At 53.1% G+C, this 18256-nt stretch overlaps 2 protein-coding genes across 4 annotated transcripts in view; one reads left to right on the top strand and one right to left on the bottom strand.

Annotated features, from left to right (window-relative positions):
• Nucleotides 1–1549: 1549 nt before the first annotated feature.
• On the bottom strand, nt 1550–14300 carry SCNN1G (sodium channel epithelial 1 subunit gamma). 2 transcript variants are annotated; one of them, XM_065850422.2, is made up of 13 exons: nt 14235–14300; nt 12609–12933; nt 11456–11750; nt 10830–11023; nt 9783–9886; nt 9203–9366; nt 6306–6404; nt 5004–5121; nt 4507–4585; nt 4361–4418; nt 3958–4019; nt 3681–3756; nt 1550–3303 (listed from the first exon to the last, which is right to left on the bottom strand). In XM_065850422.2, exons 2-13 carry the CDS (start codon nt 12923–12925, stop codon nt 2914–2916), a joined length of 1956 nt encoding a protein of 651 aa, XP_065706494.1. In that variant the 5' UTR covers nt 12926–12933; nt 14235–14300; the 3' UTR covers nt 1550–2913. The 2 variants fall into 2 exon arrangements, with proteins under 2 accessions (XP_065706494.1, XP_065706495.1); XM_065850423.2 differs by lacking the exon at nt 14235–14300 and adding an exon at nt 13242–13386.
• The window catches only part of USP31 (ubiquitin specific peptidase 31), a 28015-nt gene continuing 23549 nt past the window's right edge, over nt 13791–18256 (top strand). Inside the window, exon 1 of one of the 2 annotated variants that reach the window (XM_071815385.1) lies at nt 13791–14448. In XM_071815385.1, the coding sequence (XP_071671486.1) occupies nt 13849–14448 (600 nt within the window). In that variant the 5' untranslated portion in view covers nt 13791–13848. The remainder of the gene's footprint in view (nt 14449–18256) is intronic. The other variant, XM_065850420.2, reaches the window with a different exon arrangement.

Genomic DNA, 18256 nt, shown 5'->3' with positions numbered 1-18256 from the left:
CCGCTGCGGTTTGTTTCGACACCTCTCCCCAGCCCGTCCCTCACCCGGCGCCGAGGCCGCGCTGTGCTGCGGTGCTCCGGCCAGAGCTGTGGTGGTTGGTGTCACAGCCGCTCCCCTCAGCCCTGGGACCAGGGGCTGCCGGCTCTGAGCCCCAAGCCCTGCCTGGGGCTGGGGGCTCCCCACACACAGCATGAGTCTCTGGGGACTGTCCCCATGGGAAGAGACTGAGGATCCCGCCCAACCACCAGAGCAGCAGCTGTGGCAGCAGAGGCAATATCATGGAATCACAGAATGGTTTGGGCTGAAGAGACTTTCAAAGCTCCTCCAGTGCCACCCCCACCATGGGCAAGGACACCTACCACCCGCCCAGACTGCTCAGAGCCCATCCAGCCTGGCCCTGAACCCCCCAGGGATGGGGCATCCACAGCTGCTCTGGGCAGCCTGGGTCAGGGTCTCACCACCCTCATGGGGAGGAATTTCTTCCTCATGTCTGATCTAAATCCACTCTCTTTCAGTTCAAAGCCATCATCTCTTGTTCTGTCACCCCAGGCCCCTGTCAAAGGTGCCCCTCCAGTTTCTTGTAGGTCCCTTTGGGTACTGGTGCTGCTCTAAGGTCTCCTCAGAGCCTTCTCCAGGCTGGACACCCCAACTCTCAGCCTGTCCCACTGCAGAGCTGCTCCAGCCTCTGAGCATCTTCACAGCCTCCTCTGGATCCTCTCCAACAGGTCATCACCAAACCACAAATTTTACTGCCTGTTGTTCCCATAAACTCCAAGCTGAGTTTCTCAAACGCTTTGAGTTTATAATGTTTAGTGTGTGTGTCAGACCTAATTCTCATACTGTCCAAGGTATAATAGATTTCTCTGTTTAAGATGACTCAGGACTTCCATAGAATTCAGTGTTTAATTCACAATGAAGTAGTCAATTTCTGTAGCCGCTCTGTGGCTTTCTGCCTCCTGAGAATTGCTCATACAAGGAGAAAAGGTGCTGCACCTGCCCTGAGAAGTAGACGCAAAAAGCACCTACAAAAACCCCATGCTTTTCTGAAGAGTTTAAAGTGACTGTTCATGCCAAGAGTGTCTAGCAGGACACATGTCCTGGGTTATCGATCAGAGAGCTGCAGGGAATGCTGCACTTCAGCAGCTTCGCTCTCAATCAAATATTTTCCTTATTAGAAGTGCAGTCATCAGCTGTAAAGTTTGACTGGTCAATACACCTGCATTCTGGCAGGATTGGCACCTCTTAGTTCATTTTAAAATGCTTTTGTTTTGCTCTAAGAAACCTGTAAAAATACAAGGCTTTCTGAAATTGCCACTGGTTGAAGCATCATTGGCTTTACAGCTCTTGCCGGGGTCTGGCTTTGCTCTAACAAGTTCTTCGCTGTGGGGCTTTGCCTGTACTGGGAATTCCCCAGTACCCAGGGGACATTCTGGGACCCAGCCCCTGACAGTTGTGTGTCTGTGTGACACAGCTCCTGGCTGCCACTGTGGGTCCCCTCTAGGTACTGGAAGGCTCGCATATTGCTGATTTACGAAAGAAAAAAAAGCAGTTATTCAAAAATATATCTTTATTTTTTCTTAGTTTATCAGCTATTTAAATAATCCAGTTAAAATATGTTTTATTGCACATTAAAGAACCTTTCTGGATTCTTGCTGTCCTATAGAAAATAAGCTTATACAGAGAAAGGAGAAGAGAGACTTTCTTACAGGCACACTCTCACTCGCTCTACACGAACCCTGAGCAGCCAGCCCAGTGCAGGTGACACCATCCCCAGCACCGTACGTGTGCTCTGGGCTGCTCCAAGGACTGGTTGTGGTGGGACTGGAGCGAGGGGGTGGCACTGGACCGGGTCTCCCCACCGCACTCCTGCCCGCGGCACGGCCAGCATGCGGCACAGTGGCTGCCAGGAGGCCACATGCAGGGGTGGCTGTGGTGCTGAGGAACAGGGGGGTGTACATGAGGAGGACACACCAGCAGGCAGATGGACCCCCCATGGGGCTCTGGTTTCCCTGGCACTGCCAGCACCAGGACAGCAAAGCAGGTGTCACGGAAGGGCAAGTCCCTGCCCAGATCAAACAGGTAGAGAGCAGCCAGGTCCCTCTGAGGTTTCTGGGGATTCACGTGTGGCCAAGGCCACGCGCTGCTTAATGAGCTCCTCTGAGGTTCCCTTTAATGGCCTGAGCTTGAGCAATGTAAATGGAGCGAGTTTGCAGAGTATTCAGTTCATTACTGCGACACAAATTAGACTTTGTGCCCTCTTCAGATGATTCTCCTGAGATGACTTGGTTCCCCTACTCCAGCTGTGTGCTAACTTGCTCTACAAGCACATCTGTGGCTATTCTCACTTTTCATCTTGGAATAAAGAGCTCCTCAGGCCACCTTTGGAATCAGGTCCCTAATGAAAATTCAGCTTGAGAGCTTGCCTTTGATCCATTTTGTGCTCTTCTCAGACCTTTGACATGTCCCTTCCTACAAATGTCATGCTGCACTCCTGAAAGCCCCAGGTTTTTCCCCCAAGTCAAGCCACACCGCAGAGAGCAATTAGCACTAAGACTCAGTGTGGCATCAACCTGCAGTGGAGCAATCCCTGCCCACGCAGTGGGGTGTGCCAGCTGGTGCCAACGTGTGACCCTGTCTGACGAGCCACCCCAGCTCAGTGCCACGTCCTGCTCCTGCCACCTCCTGCAATGCTACTTGAGAGTGGATGATGCCTGAAGTTCCTAACGTCTCTGAGCCCTTGGCTTTTGCATCTGAGCTTTGCTCATAAAAGCTTTGTCTGCAAGTTCAATCCCTGAATATGGGTCTGGCCCACTAGCCCCTCAGTGCTCATTTGGACGGGTGCCCATCACCCTGGACACGTGGGTCCAGCACCCATCTCTTCTTTTGGCACCTGGGTGGGTGGAGAAACAAGCGTCAGCGCTGCCCAACCTCCAGCGTGTCGGGCAGCTGCTCTGTGAAGGCAGTCTCTAACCGCAAAGTGCTGTAGTTGGGGGGGGGAGTCCTGGGCAGAGGGCTGCCCTGGGGCAGCGGCAGGCGCAGCGCTGTGTTGAAGGTGGGCAGGTCCTCATCGATGCAAGCGGGGTTGTCGTGGCCCTGCCTCTCCAGATCGTCGGTCTGCGGCGGCTTCCCTGACCGATCCCTCTTTCGGTTGTTCCACCATTTCTTTGCCTTTTGCCATTGGCGACGCATGACAATGGAAAATGAGTCGATGAAGAAGACCTCCACGATCTCGATGACGCAGACGACTGAGCAGCTCATCCAGAGGCCCAGCTGGCCTCCAAAGTTGGAAAGAAGAATGACAATCTGGAAGAGAGGAGAGCACAAGGTTATCAACTCCTGCAGGCGCTGGACGTGTGTCCATGGCACTGCTAGGGTGTGCAAGGAGGGTCTGTGTGAGTGCTGTCAAACACAGACAAGCCCCTGCTTGGCTGCCCGTGTTGTCCTCTCCTGCTCTGCTTCAGCAGGAGCTGCCACTGCCCACAGGCTGCCCTGCTGCAGGGTTGGGACTGGACACTTGGAAAAGCGGCTCCAGATAAAAGGCTGCGAAGGGCAGGATCGAGCACCATGGTTTCCTAGCCCTGCCTGGACGAGACCCTCCCGGCCAGATGAAAACTTCCAGCCTGGTTGGGAGGAGGAATAGGCTTCCCAGGGCTGAGCGGGGAGCGGCTGCGCTCGCTTACTGTGTTGGCAGGATTCTCCGAAATGAATCTCTCGTTCAGGTCTTTGTAGAACACCATGAGGTTCACGAGGTCCGTCCTGAGAGGAGACACAAAAGGCAGGCTGAGAGTTTAGTAAAACAATAACATGAAACATACTGGAGAACTATGCAAATAACCAGTTGGACCAGTAGGGCTAGGCCGCTCCAAGGGAGCTTTCTCCCCAATTGCCATCATTAGGGCTGCTGAGATTGTATCTGAGCTTGAGGTGCAAGCTAGAAACGCATACAAGAAAACTTACTTGTTCAGCTTCTTGTTGAGTTTCTGCCCTTTGTCCCAAGAGAGAACTCGAAGCATCCAGTCCTGGAAAAAAGACCGAAAATACTGCTATAGCTGTGTGCATGTGTGTGAAAATCCCCTGGGAAGGGAGCTCATGCTCCACACCTCCTTGGACCACTTGGGGTGCCAGAACTGAATTAGTGTGATGGGCCACCTGTCCCAGGGGCACCTCCCAGCCCACAGCTGAAGTTTAGTTTAATGGTAGACTCCTGGAGGGGAATCCCAGACCTCAGACACTACAGACTGAGCATCATTGAAGTGCTAACGAACACCCCAGGGCCCCCACTTCCCACTGAACCTCAGTGTTTATTTAATGCCTCCTTGTGCCATGATGCTGCCACCCTGGAGTGCAATGAGGAACTGACCTCTGACACGGTGGATGGCCACTGGGCGATGCTGGTGGTGAGTGCCCACTCCTTGAAGCTGGGGAGAGAGGCAGGCTGTGAGCTGTCAGCGGTGAGTGAGTTCCCCCACACGCAGCGTTTCACCCCTGGTTGCTGGCAGGACTCACCTGCAGGCATCTTTGCAGATCTGCTGGCAGCCCAGCTGCTCCTTCACGAACTTCTCGTGCAGTTTGTAGTAGCAGTACACTGCAAGAGAGAGCAGGACACGTGTATGAGAAGATGGGAAGAAAAGCAAAGATCTTTTGCTACGTGTGCTAGAGTGGGGCTTCTGGGGTGTCGGTGGCCTTTGTGGACATCACCTGTGTGGTGGGGGTAAAAAGATTTACCCTATAAATGTTGCAAAATACTCGGAGAAGTGGTTGTCACTTCCTATAAGCACAAACAATTGCCTCACCCAGTCGAGTCCTCCACTCGGTACTTTTGTGGTGTGTACAAATGACAGCAATAAGAACAAGTGTCAGAAAGGAGTCAGTGTGAGCAGCCGGGGCAGTCTCAGGCTCTGTGGTGGCAGGTGGCTCTGCCATGGGCTCTGGGTGCGGGCAGGGCCGTGCCGGCTGCGCAGGGATGCGCTGACGCGGGCGATGCGGAGGTGTGGGACACTTACTCCAGTTGGGGTTCTTCTTGTAGTTGCAGTACTCTGCCCCGGCGGGCAGGGGCTGCGCGTACTGGGCGCAGCCGCATGAGTCCACCATGGCCTTCTGAAAGCAGGAGTGCAGGCAGATCTGGGGAGAGAAACCAGAGCTGCAGGCTGGGCAGCATGGGCTGCGCTCCCGCAGAGCCAAGGTCTGGGCTCGCACGCCCCAAAAACATCCTGCTGAGGACAGTAGCAATATGACGGGAACCCCCTTCCCCTGGGCCTTGGGCTCTGCTGGAGCGAACACAAACACAGGCAGAAAGTGCTGTGGAGGGTTTAGGCTCTGGTGAAAGAACTAAGAAGGTAATCCTCTCTGGGGGTGTCCTGTGAGTGCCCCCAGTTTCCCTACAGCCATCAACAGCTTCAGTGCTGCAGCTGCTACAGCCAAGGAGAAGGTTTTGTGTCTGCCATGGCATGCAGCCGATGAAACAACGAGGTGGGGGACGTGACTCCCTGCTGAAAGTGTTCTCAGCTTCTGTCACATTTTGTTGGTGCATGTTTGGAGGCCTGAATTGTGAGGATTAACAGGGCAGCAGTGTTTTATGCTAAAACACTTGATTGTTGGAACAGGCAGGAACTGAACTTCTCTTTTTGAAATCCCAGTAATGAAGCCTTTTCACCACAGCCCTTGTGAGTCCTGAGTTTTGGTGAAGTACTGTTACTAAAAACCTGAGATAATGTCTGTGTGATCCTACCTGGCAATTAATCTCAGCAGATATCAGGCATAATAACCCATAAAATAAAAATCCAGCCTAGGCACAGCCTTTGCAGTAGGCAGCAGCTAATGGAATTACAATTCTTCAAGTGGAGGGTGCCATAACAACCGACACTCTCCAAGAGGACCCAATTACAGAAACCATGCAAAATTAGTGGAAACTTACTCTGTAAACAAACATTCTGCTATCTGGATACTGATTAGATGGTATCTGTTATTCTTGGAGTCCTAAAGGTCACAATTTCTGGCTTCAAGGGTTACTAAGCTGCAACATTTACTTGGCCAATATTTTCCAGTCTCACATTGCTTGAAAATTGCCTAATGAGCTCATGTTCTCCCTTTATCTACCAGGGCGCCTAAGGGAACTTCAAACATCAACCACTTAGGAATAAAACTTGGATTTTTAAAAGTGCTATGGTATTTCACATCAGTGGTTAAAAGCAGCGACCCTAGAGCTGGACTGTTCACAATCTTGGATCCCGCATTAGAGAATATTGCAAAGGTTTTTATTAATGTAGTTTTCAAGTGATTGATAAAACCAAATGCAACAGATTTACCTGGAGTGAGTAGCTCTTGTTATAGAGATTTTCCACTGGTATGTCCTCACCAGTCTCCGTACAGTCACTGTAGGGTTTGCTCAGCTTGCGAGACTGAGTCTGAGAACAAGAAAAGAACAAATCTTGGTTTTTGGAGTTCACAGAAAAAACCCAAAGAATTTAGTGGCAGTTCATGAGGATTTTGAAACTGTAAGTGATGGGGCAGGCTTCAAGAGCATGTTCACTTTCCGACATCTCAAATGATTTGTCAATCATTTGTCAGAACAAGGGGGATTTGGTTTGTAACGTCCATTTCCCAAAACACTGCTCTGGCTGGGTTATCTGCTGTGTTCCTTGAACCCCACTGCAGGGATGCAGAGATGGTATAACAGTAACAGTGAGGGTTTTTGAAAGCAGATTAATTCATGTGTATGTTTTCTCTCATTGCTCAGCCCTGGAGGCTGTGCAGCGTTTATCGTGCTGTTTGTGTTTGAGAGAAGGGCCATTGCTGCTGGGGTCTGGTTGGTTTTCTGTGAAGACCCAAACCCTCCTGGGCTGTTGTGCTGCTCCTGTTCTGTGGGTAAAAGAGCACTTCAGGCTCCGCTGGCGCTCAACAGCACCTCTCCAGAATCACTCCAAATCAAAGGTTCACATTTCCTCCAAGATTTTTTCCAGGTACTGCTTTGACCTTTATCTCCAATGAGTACTAACATCTTTTCCTGTTCTGCAATCTGTCCGGAGAAAAGAGCTTTGAAATGCCAAGTGCATCCCTGCAAAGTCTGAAACTGGGGCCGGAAGCCCCAGCTCCACTGGACCTGAGCAGCTCCATCCCTGCACCCCACGGGCTGCCCCGCCTCACTCAGCCCTCCGCTCCTACTGTCTTTCTGCAGTAATTATCCACTTCAGAACCAAGAGAGTGGCCTGAGACTACAAGAAATTCCACCCATTTATGAATCCATTAACCTATATTTCTCTACAGAGTTTGAAATTAGGGGCTGATCCTACAAAGGATCGATTTAGGGGGAACCTGAGAAATGCCTGCTCACCCGTAAGGCACTGAGCACAGATCTGCAGCTCAAACCCTACAGCAAGCATCACCGCTACATGGATCAGCTCTTTTAGAAAGATGCTCAAATCCCTCTTTGGAGGGAACACAGAAATACGCCATTTCAATATTAGAGATGGATTACTTACAAAAACTAAACAAAAACAGCTTTTGGCACACTTTTAACTTCTGCAGGCAATCTAATGCCCGGACACCTGCCTCGTGCCTCGTTCTGCTGCTGGATCTTCTAGCAGACGACAGATCCTTTGTAGAGAATTTTTTTTTTGTCATGGCTTATGCTGCAACAAAAGCTTACGTGTTCATTCAGGTGCTGAAATAATTTCCAAACTAAATATTTAACTAAAGCACTGCAACTCCTACCAAGCGATGCCTTGTTTGCATTCCAAACATATTGGAATATTTTTGGAGGCGGGGGGCAGTCCTAGTACATGGCAGAAATACAGGAGTGGTAACTGAGACACTGAGGCTTGCATTTGGAAAACAGCGGCTGCCATGCTCCAGCCTGCAGCGAGCAGAATTTGTGCAGCACGTGTTCACTGTGTCCTCCTGCATGTGTCTGGATGTGGGTGCAAGGACCGATGGGCACATGGGTATCCTGACAACTGCACTGCCCCAGCAGGCTCCCTGCTCTCCTTCACTGGCAGAACAGCAAGCAGTAGCTTTTGGGTTGAGTCCAGAAGGGGAGTCGAGCTTCCATCTCGCCTGTTAGGATGCAATCAGATCGCTTCCTCCTGCCAAATCTTTTCAACATCACCACTGAGATATGTTCCATCCTGGCAGTTGCACTAGATGCAACAGTCCAAATCTACTGCGCCAGGTAAATATTACATTAAATACCGAGACTGTCTGCAGTGACTTTCTCCAGTACAGTGTGATAGTTACAAAGGAAACAGTCTTGCGAGACTTTTCATCCTTTGCACCATTCTGGTTCTCCTGCTCACTGTTTGTTTGCTAGGCAGCACTTTTCCCCACTGGTGAGACCAAGCAGTTGCTGCTGGTTTTCCAGACGGCTGGAGATAGTTAACTATCTGCACATTCTAAAACCATCAGCCCTGTTTTTAATGTCTTTTCTAATGCATGGACTATCTCGATCTGGCACACCCAGCCAGGACAGATAAGCAGGCTGGCTGATGCATCTCACCCAGCCATCGGGGGAGAAAAGGCACAACTGAACTGCTCTTTTAACAGCCCATCCAGATGAAAGGGGACAGCCCGCTGGCATCGCTCACTGCTCTACCCAGAGAAGCCCCTTGGGTCAAATGCCTTGTCTGTGCTACACTAATTGGGGAACCTGGAGGTGCTGCCCCCCCTGCCCTTGCTGACAGCAACAAAGGGCTTCACTAAGGTGGCAAAGGCATTCACAGCCCAGGCAGTTTCTTCACAGCTGGGATGACAAGAAACCCAGCAAGAGGGTTGTGCTGCAGTCGTTCCTACAGACCTGACCCTAACGCGGGTTCCCCACAGCCCGAGCTTGTTCTCTGCCACCCCTGGAACCTGCATGGGCTGCAAACTAAAGTGAAATGGGGCACTTGACTACACATTTCTGTGGTTGGGGATTTTGCTGTGAAAACAAAACAAAAAAAATCCCCTGAAAGGCAAGGGGTTGGAGAAAAGGGAGAACAAACAAAATCCCAGCAGCTGTTTGGTTTATAAAGAGCTGATTTTCCAACAGGAAAACCTGGTTCAGAAAAGTGCTATCACAGGATTTTTCTTGGGGCACTTCAGCTGCTCAAGTATGAGGTATTAGATGCCTTCCAGCTACTGGTTATGCTCAAACATCATATCAGCTCATATTTACACCCGTTTCAAGGAAATGGTGCCGTGCACCTGGAACAAGGCTGCTGCCACTCACAAAGTGCATCCCTATGGAGGTGGCTGCTGCCGTCTCAATTTCTGTGCCGATGTCTTCAATGAAGGGATATTCGTTCTGGTCATGGACAATGATCTTGGCTCCCGTCGATGTCACCAGGAAGGGGTTGTAGTCTGCTTCATCTATATAGAGAACAACCTGCAATCCTGGAGGACAGACAGGACAGGAGCAGTTACACAGGCAGCCAGAGCCATTTTGCTGCTCAGGGAGGGCAGCGTGGTTTCCTTAACGTTACCTGGCCTCAAGTAGAACTGTAACAACCACACAAAGCCTTTGCAGTGCCAGACTGAGACACTTGCAGCAAGCAAACAAATAATAGAACGTGGCTGAAACTTACTTCAAAAAGTTATATAACTGGGAAGCAGTAATTTCAGAAGGAAAACATTAGTGATGCAATGATATTATCTCTGTATTCTCTGGCAACAGTTTGCACTAGTTCAAACAAGCATTTCCCCAATCAGCTCACACATCTAGAGCCAACACATCAATCACTCTCCAGCAGGATCCAGTTTGCTGAGCTGCTCGTTATCTCACAGTTCCTCCGCAAACGCAGTTTCCTCACCGTACTCGCTGCCCGCGGTCGAGGTGCTCAGGACCGTCCCGCTTTCTCCGCTGTTGAAGGTGTAGCAATTGCCGTGCAGGGGATGATGGAAACGAGTGAAGTGCCTGGAACAAATATAACACTGCTACAATGCCCTCTGCAGTTGTAACTGGTTGTGGGAGAAAATCAGCAGATTGGGGCTTTTTGTTTTGGCAGAGACATGGCAGAACTGGATAGTTGCTTTTTTTTTGGCAAACAGTTTGTTTTGCTGGAAAGTGTGGGTCTTTTTCTTAATATCTTGAGACTACATGGAAATATAATCTGGTTTAATAGCATCAAGCAGTGAAAAGTTTAGGAGGTTTTCACGTGGGAACTAGGGCTCAGAGCATGGGGGAAGCGGATTTATAGAACAGAGGAAGGTGGCAGGGACAGCATCCTCTTCCACTGGACAGCCAAGTGTCTAAAGGAACACCAATCTTCCTTTTTCACAAAAGATATCATAGCTACTGTCGAGCAGGGGAGGCTGAGGACACACCTTTGTGATTCAAGTAAGTTCATGTCCTTCCTGCGAGCATTCCCTCCCACTCAAGTAAATGTCTTGATTCCAGGAAAAGATGTGCATTGGCACAATTACATGCACAAGCGAATTGCATTCAGTCATGAGAGTTACAGTGCAGTTCGCTTTGTGCATGGCTGTGGTGAAACTGCTCAGCCTGTGTACAGGTGCAATTTTATCCCCACACGGCACGGATTAACTCTGCCGCTGTCCCCAGGATGAGGGGACAGCTCCCCTGCTACTTGGACACACAGGAATTGAACTGCCACCATCATTTGACTGATCATTAGATTTGATTCTGTCAAAACCCATGATTATATCTGAAATGTGGACAGTAGAATTAAGACAAATTAAAAACCATAATAGAAGTTCACAAAACCACGAATGTTTGCTTTCATTTAAAAACGGAAATGATTTCTGCTGGAATTCAGCAAATACCAAATATTCAATTTCTATGTATTATGTACTTGGAAATAAGCTGTTAAGCTGGCAGGTATTTTCTGTGCACTGACCTTTTGTCACAAGATAGGCCATCAAAGAAACATGTCAGTAGAAGGTCATCAGCAGAATAACTCAATTTTTCTTTAGTCTCCAAGGGAATTTGAGCCATGATGTTCATGTAATGCAGCTTGTACCATTCTTGGATAGCATTAACACCAGAACTGAATGTATAAAGTGCACACTCACTGCTGTTGTTTGCATCGCACTGATAATTACAAAGGGGAAAAAGCATTTCAGATGAAATGAAATTATGTATTCTACAAGGTATGCGTGATACCATTTCTCTTCCACAGTAATAACCACCTAGAGGTCATAGTGGCACAAAGGGGATAAAGGGACATCAAAGACCCTTCATTCAGGGCTAAGTGATATGATCAAATGTTTGAGGCCCAGAGGAAAGGTCACAGAAGGCACTAAGTCTATTTGTGCAGGCTTGAAGACAGCATTTCTCTTCCAAAGAGCTGGAGCTGGCTCTGCAGGCATCCAGGGAGCCACGGCAGAGGAGGCAGGGGAGCGCATGGACTATTACTCACTACAAAGCCACCTAAGCGAGCAATAGAAGTGGCCGGAGGGACATCAACCCAAAAGACCCCTTCGTTGCCTCACAAGGAGCTGACCAAGGAGGAGCAACACTCACCAGCTGGAAGCCAATGATATCATTTGAATCCCCAGAGTTCACTATGGATGAATCCTTGTGGAAGACGCTGCCCTCTATTCTCCTCTTTTGGCCACTGCGAAGGTCAGTCGCTGTCCTAGAGAAATCCTCAAACTGCAGCAGAGGGATCTGCTTGAAGAAGTCACTTGCTGTGCTGTTCCACTCATCCACTGACCGGCGCACCTTGGACTTGCCCTCTGAAAATCCGTAGAAAGTCTCCAAAGCTTTTTTTGTCTCCTTGTCCAGTTCAGATAAATAGTCTTTCATGGCACTGTACCTGCATTGGAGACGTGACAGAAAGTGACATCCCACCCCATCTCACCTCACCACCTGGCTGCAGCATTTTGCCCCCCACACTGTGAATCTCATCGCTTAGAACAGAATTCTGTCAGAGACTCACATCGATCCCTCACTACCACATCAGGTCACAGCAGTGTGGGCAGACACAGCTGTGCCCATGGCCAGGACTCAGAGCAAAGACCATCAGAAGCAAAGCAGCCTGAACTGCAGAGAATGCCCCTGCAAAGTCCTGGGCTCCTTGCAGGCTGTGTTAGCAGCCCGAGGAGGCACAGCATGTGGAAATACAACTGCATTTGTGCCAGGAGGCACAGGAGAGCTGGATCGCCTGCAGGGACTGGGGTAGGTAGCTGGCAGCAGAACAGGTATCAACATAAAGTGTAATTTGGCAGGAGAAAAAGTATTGTTGATTGAAAAAGTCAAAGCATCTTATAAGGAAAAAAAGAGACAACAAAAGAGTGACAGATGTTCTTTTTCAGAAGACAGCATTGTCTATAATCCTGGAACTTTGGTCCTGGGATAAAGGGAATTTGAAGTGAACCACAGAGCCGACCAGAGACTGTCTGGAGCAGAAAGGTAAATCAACTGAGTCTAGCTCAGCAGGTATCAAGTGAAGGGTTCGATCGTAATCCACATGCGTCTGAAGAGCATCAGCACAGAGGTGAATACGTTACTCAAAATGCAGCACAGGGAAATCCCAGGGCTGGGAAGGGCTCCTGGTGAGCAGCGCTGCAGTGCAGCAGGGAAGGTGTGGGAAGACTTGGTGCTCGGCTGGTGAGGGGATGACAGGGGTACCCCCCTGCCCACGCTGTTGGCTGCCCAGCAGCCCGAGCCTTACTTGTAGGGGTTGATGTTGCAGATGGTGACAGCGGGGAAGGGCAGCTTCTGGAACTGGACGGTGACAGAGACCGAGGCGCTGTAGTAGTTGATCAGTAGCTCCGCACACTGCCAGAGGATCAGCCCCACGGCGCTCAGCGTCAGCAGGATCCAGATGAAGCGGCGCAGGCGGCCCCGGGACACCACGATGCGGCGGCAGCCGTGGGTGTTGGTGTTCAGGCAGTACCAGCGCATCAGCTCGCTCAGCGTGGGCGCCTGCGGGCCTCGCACCGGCAGTGTCCTCTTGATCCGCGCCGTGATCTTCTTCCCGGGGGCCATGGTAGCGGCTGCGGGGAGAGACACGCGGAGTGAGTGCGGCCGGCGGAATGGGGACAGTGGGTGGGGGACAGCGGCCGGGACAGCGAGGCCCCGGTGCCGTTTGCCATGTCACCGCCGGAGCTGCCACCGCAGCCTCGCGACGCGACCCGGACAGAGCCCCGCGCTGACAGGGCTCCGCCGTCCCGCCGCCACCGACTGCGGAGCCGCCAACCGGTACCCCCGCCCGCGGCGGACGTTTCACCGTGAAACAGCGTTTCCCGGGGCAGGTCTCGCCGGCCGAGGCAGCGCACGGCCCCGGCGCCCCCGCCCGCCTCACCTCGGCCCCCCTCCGCGCCCGACGGGGCCGTCCTGCGCTCCCGGCCCCGGCGCCACTGCCGATGGCTCGACGGCCGGCTGCCCCGGCACCTACCCCCCGCCGTCCGCCCCGCCCGGCCCGCCCCGGCCCGCCCCGTCACCGCCCCCGCTCCGCGGCAGCGCAGCGCCGCCCCACGGCGGCCATCGGAGCTGGCAGGACCGGCGGGGCCGGGCGGGCACCCGCGGGCAGGCTCCTGCGGGCCGCGGCGAGGGCGGAGAGCCCCGGGGGTCGCCGCGGGTGGCACGGCGCAGTGCCAGCGTCACCGCGGGTCCCCGCGGGGCCGGGGCGGGACCGGCACAGCGGCGGGGCGGGGTCCTGGCCGCCCCGCCCACCCCGTGCCCGCCACACCACGCCCCCCTGCCCACAACAAAGATGGCGGCGCTGCGGTGACGCCTGCCCGCCGCCAAGGTGGCGGCGCAGTCACGTGACGGCGCGCCCCGCTCCGCCCGCTGCATGGCGGCGCCGTGAGGCGGCGGAGCCGCGGCGGTCAGCGGCCCGGCGGGCGGGCGGGATGCGGCGGCCGGCGGGCTGAGCGGCCGGGCGGGGATGCGCGCTGCGCCGCGCAGCCATGTCACGGGTGAGCGGCCCCGGGCCGGCCGGCAGCACTAAGGAGAAGCGCTCCTTCAGCAAGCGGCTCTTCCGCGGGCGGGCGGCGGGCGGCGGCGCGGGCTCGGCCCCGTCCCCCGCCGCCGCACCGGCCCCGTCCCCATCCGGGCGGTCGCTCGGCGGGTTCATGAGCCGCGTGTTGAAGACCCTCTCCACCCTCTCGCACTACAGCAGCGAGCCCGAGCCCCGCGGCCCACACGCCCCGCGCCTGCCCCCGCCGCAGGCGGCCGGCGGCCTGGGCAGTTGCTTCCCGCCGGGCCCGCCGCGCAGCCCCGAGCCCCCGCCGCGGCCCGCCAGCGGCCCTGAGGCCGTGCCCGGCGTGGCGGGGCTGCGCAACCACGGCAACACCTGCTTCATGAACGCCATCCTGCAGTGCCTCAGCAACACCGAGCTCTTCGCGGAGTTCCTGGCGCTGGAGCAGTTCCGCGGCGGGCCGCCCCCCGCCGCCCCCGCTGCCGACGGGCCGCCGCCCGCGCCTGGCGAGGTCACGGAGCAGCTGGCGCAGCTGGTGCGGGCGCTCTGGACGCTGGAGTACACCCCGCAGCACAGCCGCGACTTCAAGGTGAGCGGGCCCGGGCCGGAGGGGCGGCTGCCACGGCTCGGAGGCGGGAGGGCCGAGCGCGGGGCAGCCGGGCCAGCCGGGCCCCGTCCCACCGCGACCGGCCCGCTAGTGTCCTCCCTTCTGTCATGGGGACGACATGGCCCTGGGAGCTGCTCGCCTGGCTGCCGGGCTTGTGCGGGGCTGTGCTGGGAGAGGCCTGCGGTGGCACCGGCAAACCCGTGCCCCTCATGTCCCACGAGTGGCACCAGCAAACCCGGGTCCCTCGTGCCCCACGGGTGGCACCAGCAAATTCGTGTCCCACGGGTGCCTCAGGCCGCTCTGGTGTCAGGCTGTGGTGGGGCCTCGTTGCTGCTACATGCTCTGGACCAGTGTGAAAAGCCCCCGGCCCTGCGGGCTGCACACCGGTTGCTTTGGAGAACCGTGCTGGCTCCCCACTGTCCTTCAGGAGACACCGACCCCGGCTGGTGTGGGCGTCAGGCCAAGGGACGGTGTGTCGGTGCCACCAACGCGGGCAGCTGTCCCTCCGCTCTCCGTTGTCCCCGAGATGAGCCTGCTGCCGCTGTGTCCCTTACTGATGGTGTTGGAAGCCGGCTGCCTTTTGCTCGTGAAAGTGTCCGTTTTGCCGTTTCATACTTCTGTCACGCTACCGTTAGAAAAGTTGTGAGTAACTGTTGTTGTGGCTCCAGGAGCTGCGGGCACACCCAGAGGAGGTGACAGCTGAGAGGGGCCTCGCAGCGGCCCCAAGCGCTCGGGACTTCGGGCTGGTTTGGGGAATGAGTTGCAGGGTGGATGACAACTAGTTTGTGTTTAATGCTGTGGTGTTGGCCCAGCTGCAGCCGTCGTGCTGTGTTTTGGTCCAACAGTGCCATGTCCTGCCCCGCTGCGGGCTCCGTGCTGTCCCCAGGAATTGTGGTGGCAGAGACCATGATCTGTGCACCTATGGCTTAAAAACATCCCGCGGTGGTTTGGTATTAAGTGAGATACAAGTGTTTTGAGAGCGGTCCAGGCCTACCTTGCTTCTCGAAGCAATACACACATTGTGAAGTCTTACTGTAACAGCGACTCCCTGGCATGTAAAACAGTTGGCTGTGTGAGAGAATGAGAGGGCGGGTGGTGGCTTCCACACCATTAACTTAAAGACCTTTGCTTTAGGGGAATTTTTTTGCAGAGTGAATTGGAGAGGGGATGCAGAGGTGCATGAAAATACAGCAAGAATGTCGTTCACACGTCCTCTGCCTCTTTGCCTTCCGTTGAAATGGGGTGTGGCAGCAGGTGGAGACTGCGGGTACTGGGGTGTGCTGTCCGCGGGTCTGTGGGTGGTGGGGTGGCCGAGAGGCTCCTCCGAGCTGTCAGCTGTTTGGAGTGACACCCCAGCATCTCATCCCTTCATGTCTCCTGTTCCCAGGCGGTGTCACCCCCGTCATGGCTGCGTGCTGATGGGGTGGCAGTGCTTGCTCTCTCTGGAGGATGCCGTGGGCGCTGGCAGGCCCGTGCACAGGTCCAGCGCTCTCCGCGTTTGGTGGAGCAGTGCTGGGGGAGCTGATCTGCCAGTCTTGGCAGCAACACAGGGCACTTGCCTTTATCATAATCCTTCACCACTCTAGAGCGTTCTGGCAGGAGGAGAAATTGTGGATTTCTCCTGAATAGTAACAGGAATAAAAGGCTGTGAGACCAGAATTATCTTTTACCAGCGTAACTGATAAAATCAAAGGGGAGAACAGACTGCTTTCTAGGCCAGGCAATGCCATTTATGCAGGCCTGTGATAGAAGTGTTCAGATAAGACTGACAGAAGGAGAAAGAGAAACAGGTTTGTAGATCCCATGAAGGCCAAGTTCCAAGTCTGTCTTTTTTTTTTTTTTTTTAGAGTGGAACTTTTTTGCTTATTTGCAGGCGTCGCTAACGGTAAGCGAATGCTTTTCTGCTTGTTGTGGATGTAGCAGGAGCCCATCAATCTTCTACCTGCCAAGTCCCCTGGAGCTTTCCAAGAAGTGTCTTTGCTGGGGGGATCTTGTCCCGGTAGGTCCCGCTCAGCACCACACAACATCAACAGCCTGTGCCTTGATCAGAATGACTTTGTCATTATGTCAAGTACTCCTTACGGGGTCAATTACTTCTAATAGTAAATTAACGCCTCCAAAGACAGTTAGGTAGCCTGAACCTGCTATTATATTCTGTGTTCTTAATTAATTTTTTTTCAACAGCAGATTTGCACAGTTAATTTAAAGATGTAAACAACAGACTCAGATTTGAGAAAGGTGAAGATTAGTGTTTCCACTCTGGAAACTTCTGCCTCTCCCCAAAAAAGAGCAACATCCCCACCAAGCTTGTTTCAGATAGAGAATGGAACATTCTCTATATTCATTGCTTTTTTTTTTTTTTTTGTGGGTGAAAGGTGTTTTCAGGACAGTCATTTTGCACTTTCACTCCAACAGTAACAGTTATTGACAGTAATATTTATTTGGTAGTCAAAAAGCTCTTTAACCAGCATGCTTAGAAATCCATGTATGTTGGGGTTTTTTTGCTTTTTTTCCCATTTTGGCACTGAGTCTAATTGAGTGAAGACACTTCCTGATTCCTAAACACTTATCTGCAGGCACTAAGCGTATTTTGGGATAAAGGATAATACTTATCCTCTTGCTCATTCTTATATCTGTAGGCTTTTTTCTTGGGGCAGAGGAAATTCTTTTCTAAGTGAGTGTCTCTGAGTCCTTGCAGACAGAGGCCTTTGAGGGGGAGAGTTTCTAGATGCTCTTTGCCTTTAGCTGTTTTTTCTTGGTAGTATTTTCTCCCCTTTTAGGTTGGTCTTCAAGAAATAACCCATCCAACAGGTTCATGAATCACATAGTGCTGCTGCTGAAAACAAGGAAAATGCCATTAAAACAAGTGGTTTGTATAAATGGTTTGTGTTGTGATTGCAGAGCCAAGGGCAGCCTGGCCAGTGCTAATGCATGATGAGGGCAGGTGAAATGCTCACCCACCAGCAGCTGCTGCATCGCCTCTGCTCCATCTGCTTGAAACGCAGGATCTCTGCCCATTTCTGCATTTTAAACCTGACATTTCTCTCTGCCATGAGAAATTATTTTTTATATTTTTTTCTTTCCAGTCCCCAGCACGGATCTGTGCGTGTGGAGTGCTCTCTAGGTGTTTGCAATGGCTCAGGATCAGGATCAGCTGCGGGCAGGGCACTGGGGACTCTGGCAGCGCTTGCTCTCTGTGATGTGGGCAGTGGTGCTGTGGAAGCTGTGGGTAAACTCTACTGTCCTGCTCCGAGGGGTTTGCTGCCCGGGAGTGTCTGCTGGTGCAGAGGCCAGGCCGTGGGGTGCACGGCTTCACCAGTGCTGGGAGCGGGGGCTGCAGGAGCTGCGGGGGCTGTGGCAGTGGGACAAGGTGGGGGAGGACAGGACTGGGATGTGGGCACGGAGCGGTTTGTTTCCTTGGGGTGGGAGCAGGAGGGACCCAGGCAGTGCGTCTTGATCAGACGGGACAGCAGCACGGTGGCGGAGGTGATGGATGATGGTTTTTTCTCTGCTTTGGATGACTTTCCGGTTGGTCCTGTGCTTGTTTGCAGTTTGTTTTAACAATTGTTTTCTTCCGATTGCTCAGTGGTTTTTATTTTCCTGCCCAAACAGAGCTGTTGCTTTCATAACAAGGACCAATATTGTAGCTTGTGCTTCCTCTTTCCCCTTTGTGATGGTGTGACAATGGTGACAAACATCCATTGTATGAGCAGTAGCTGTGCGTTGGGTTTGTTTTTTCCAGGGAGCTGTCCTGCCTGCAAAGTTCCTGGGAGTGCCAGACAGTGAGGAC

Source organism: Patagioenas fasciata, chromosome 15 (assembly GCF_037038585.1).
Source record: "Patagioenas fasciata isolate bPatFas1 chromosome 15, bPatFas1.hap1, whole genome shotgun sequence".
Classification (NCBI taxonomy): domain Eukaryota; kingdom Metazoa; phylum Chordata; class Aves; order Columbiformes; family Columbidae; genus Patagioenas; species Patagioenas fasciata.
This window is presented reverse-complemented; position numbering and strand designations above follow the sequence as displayed.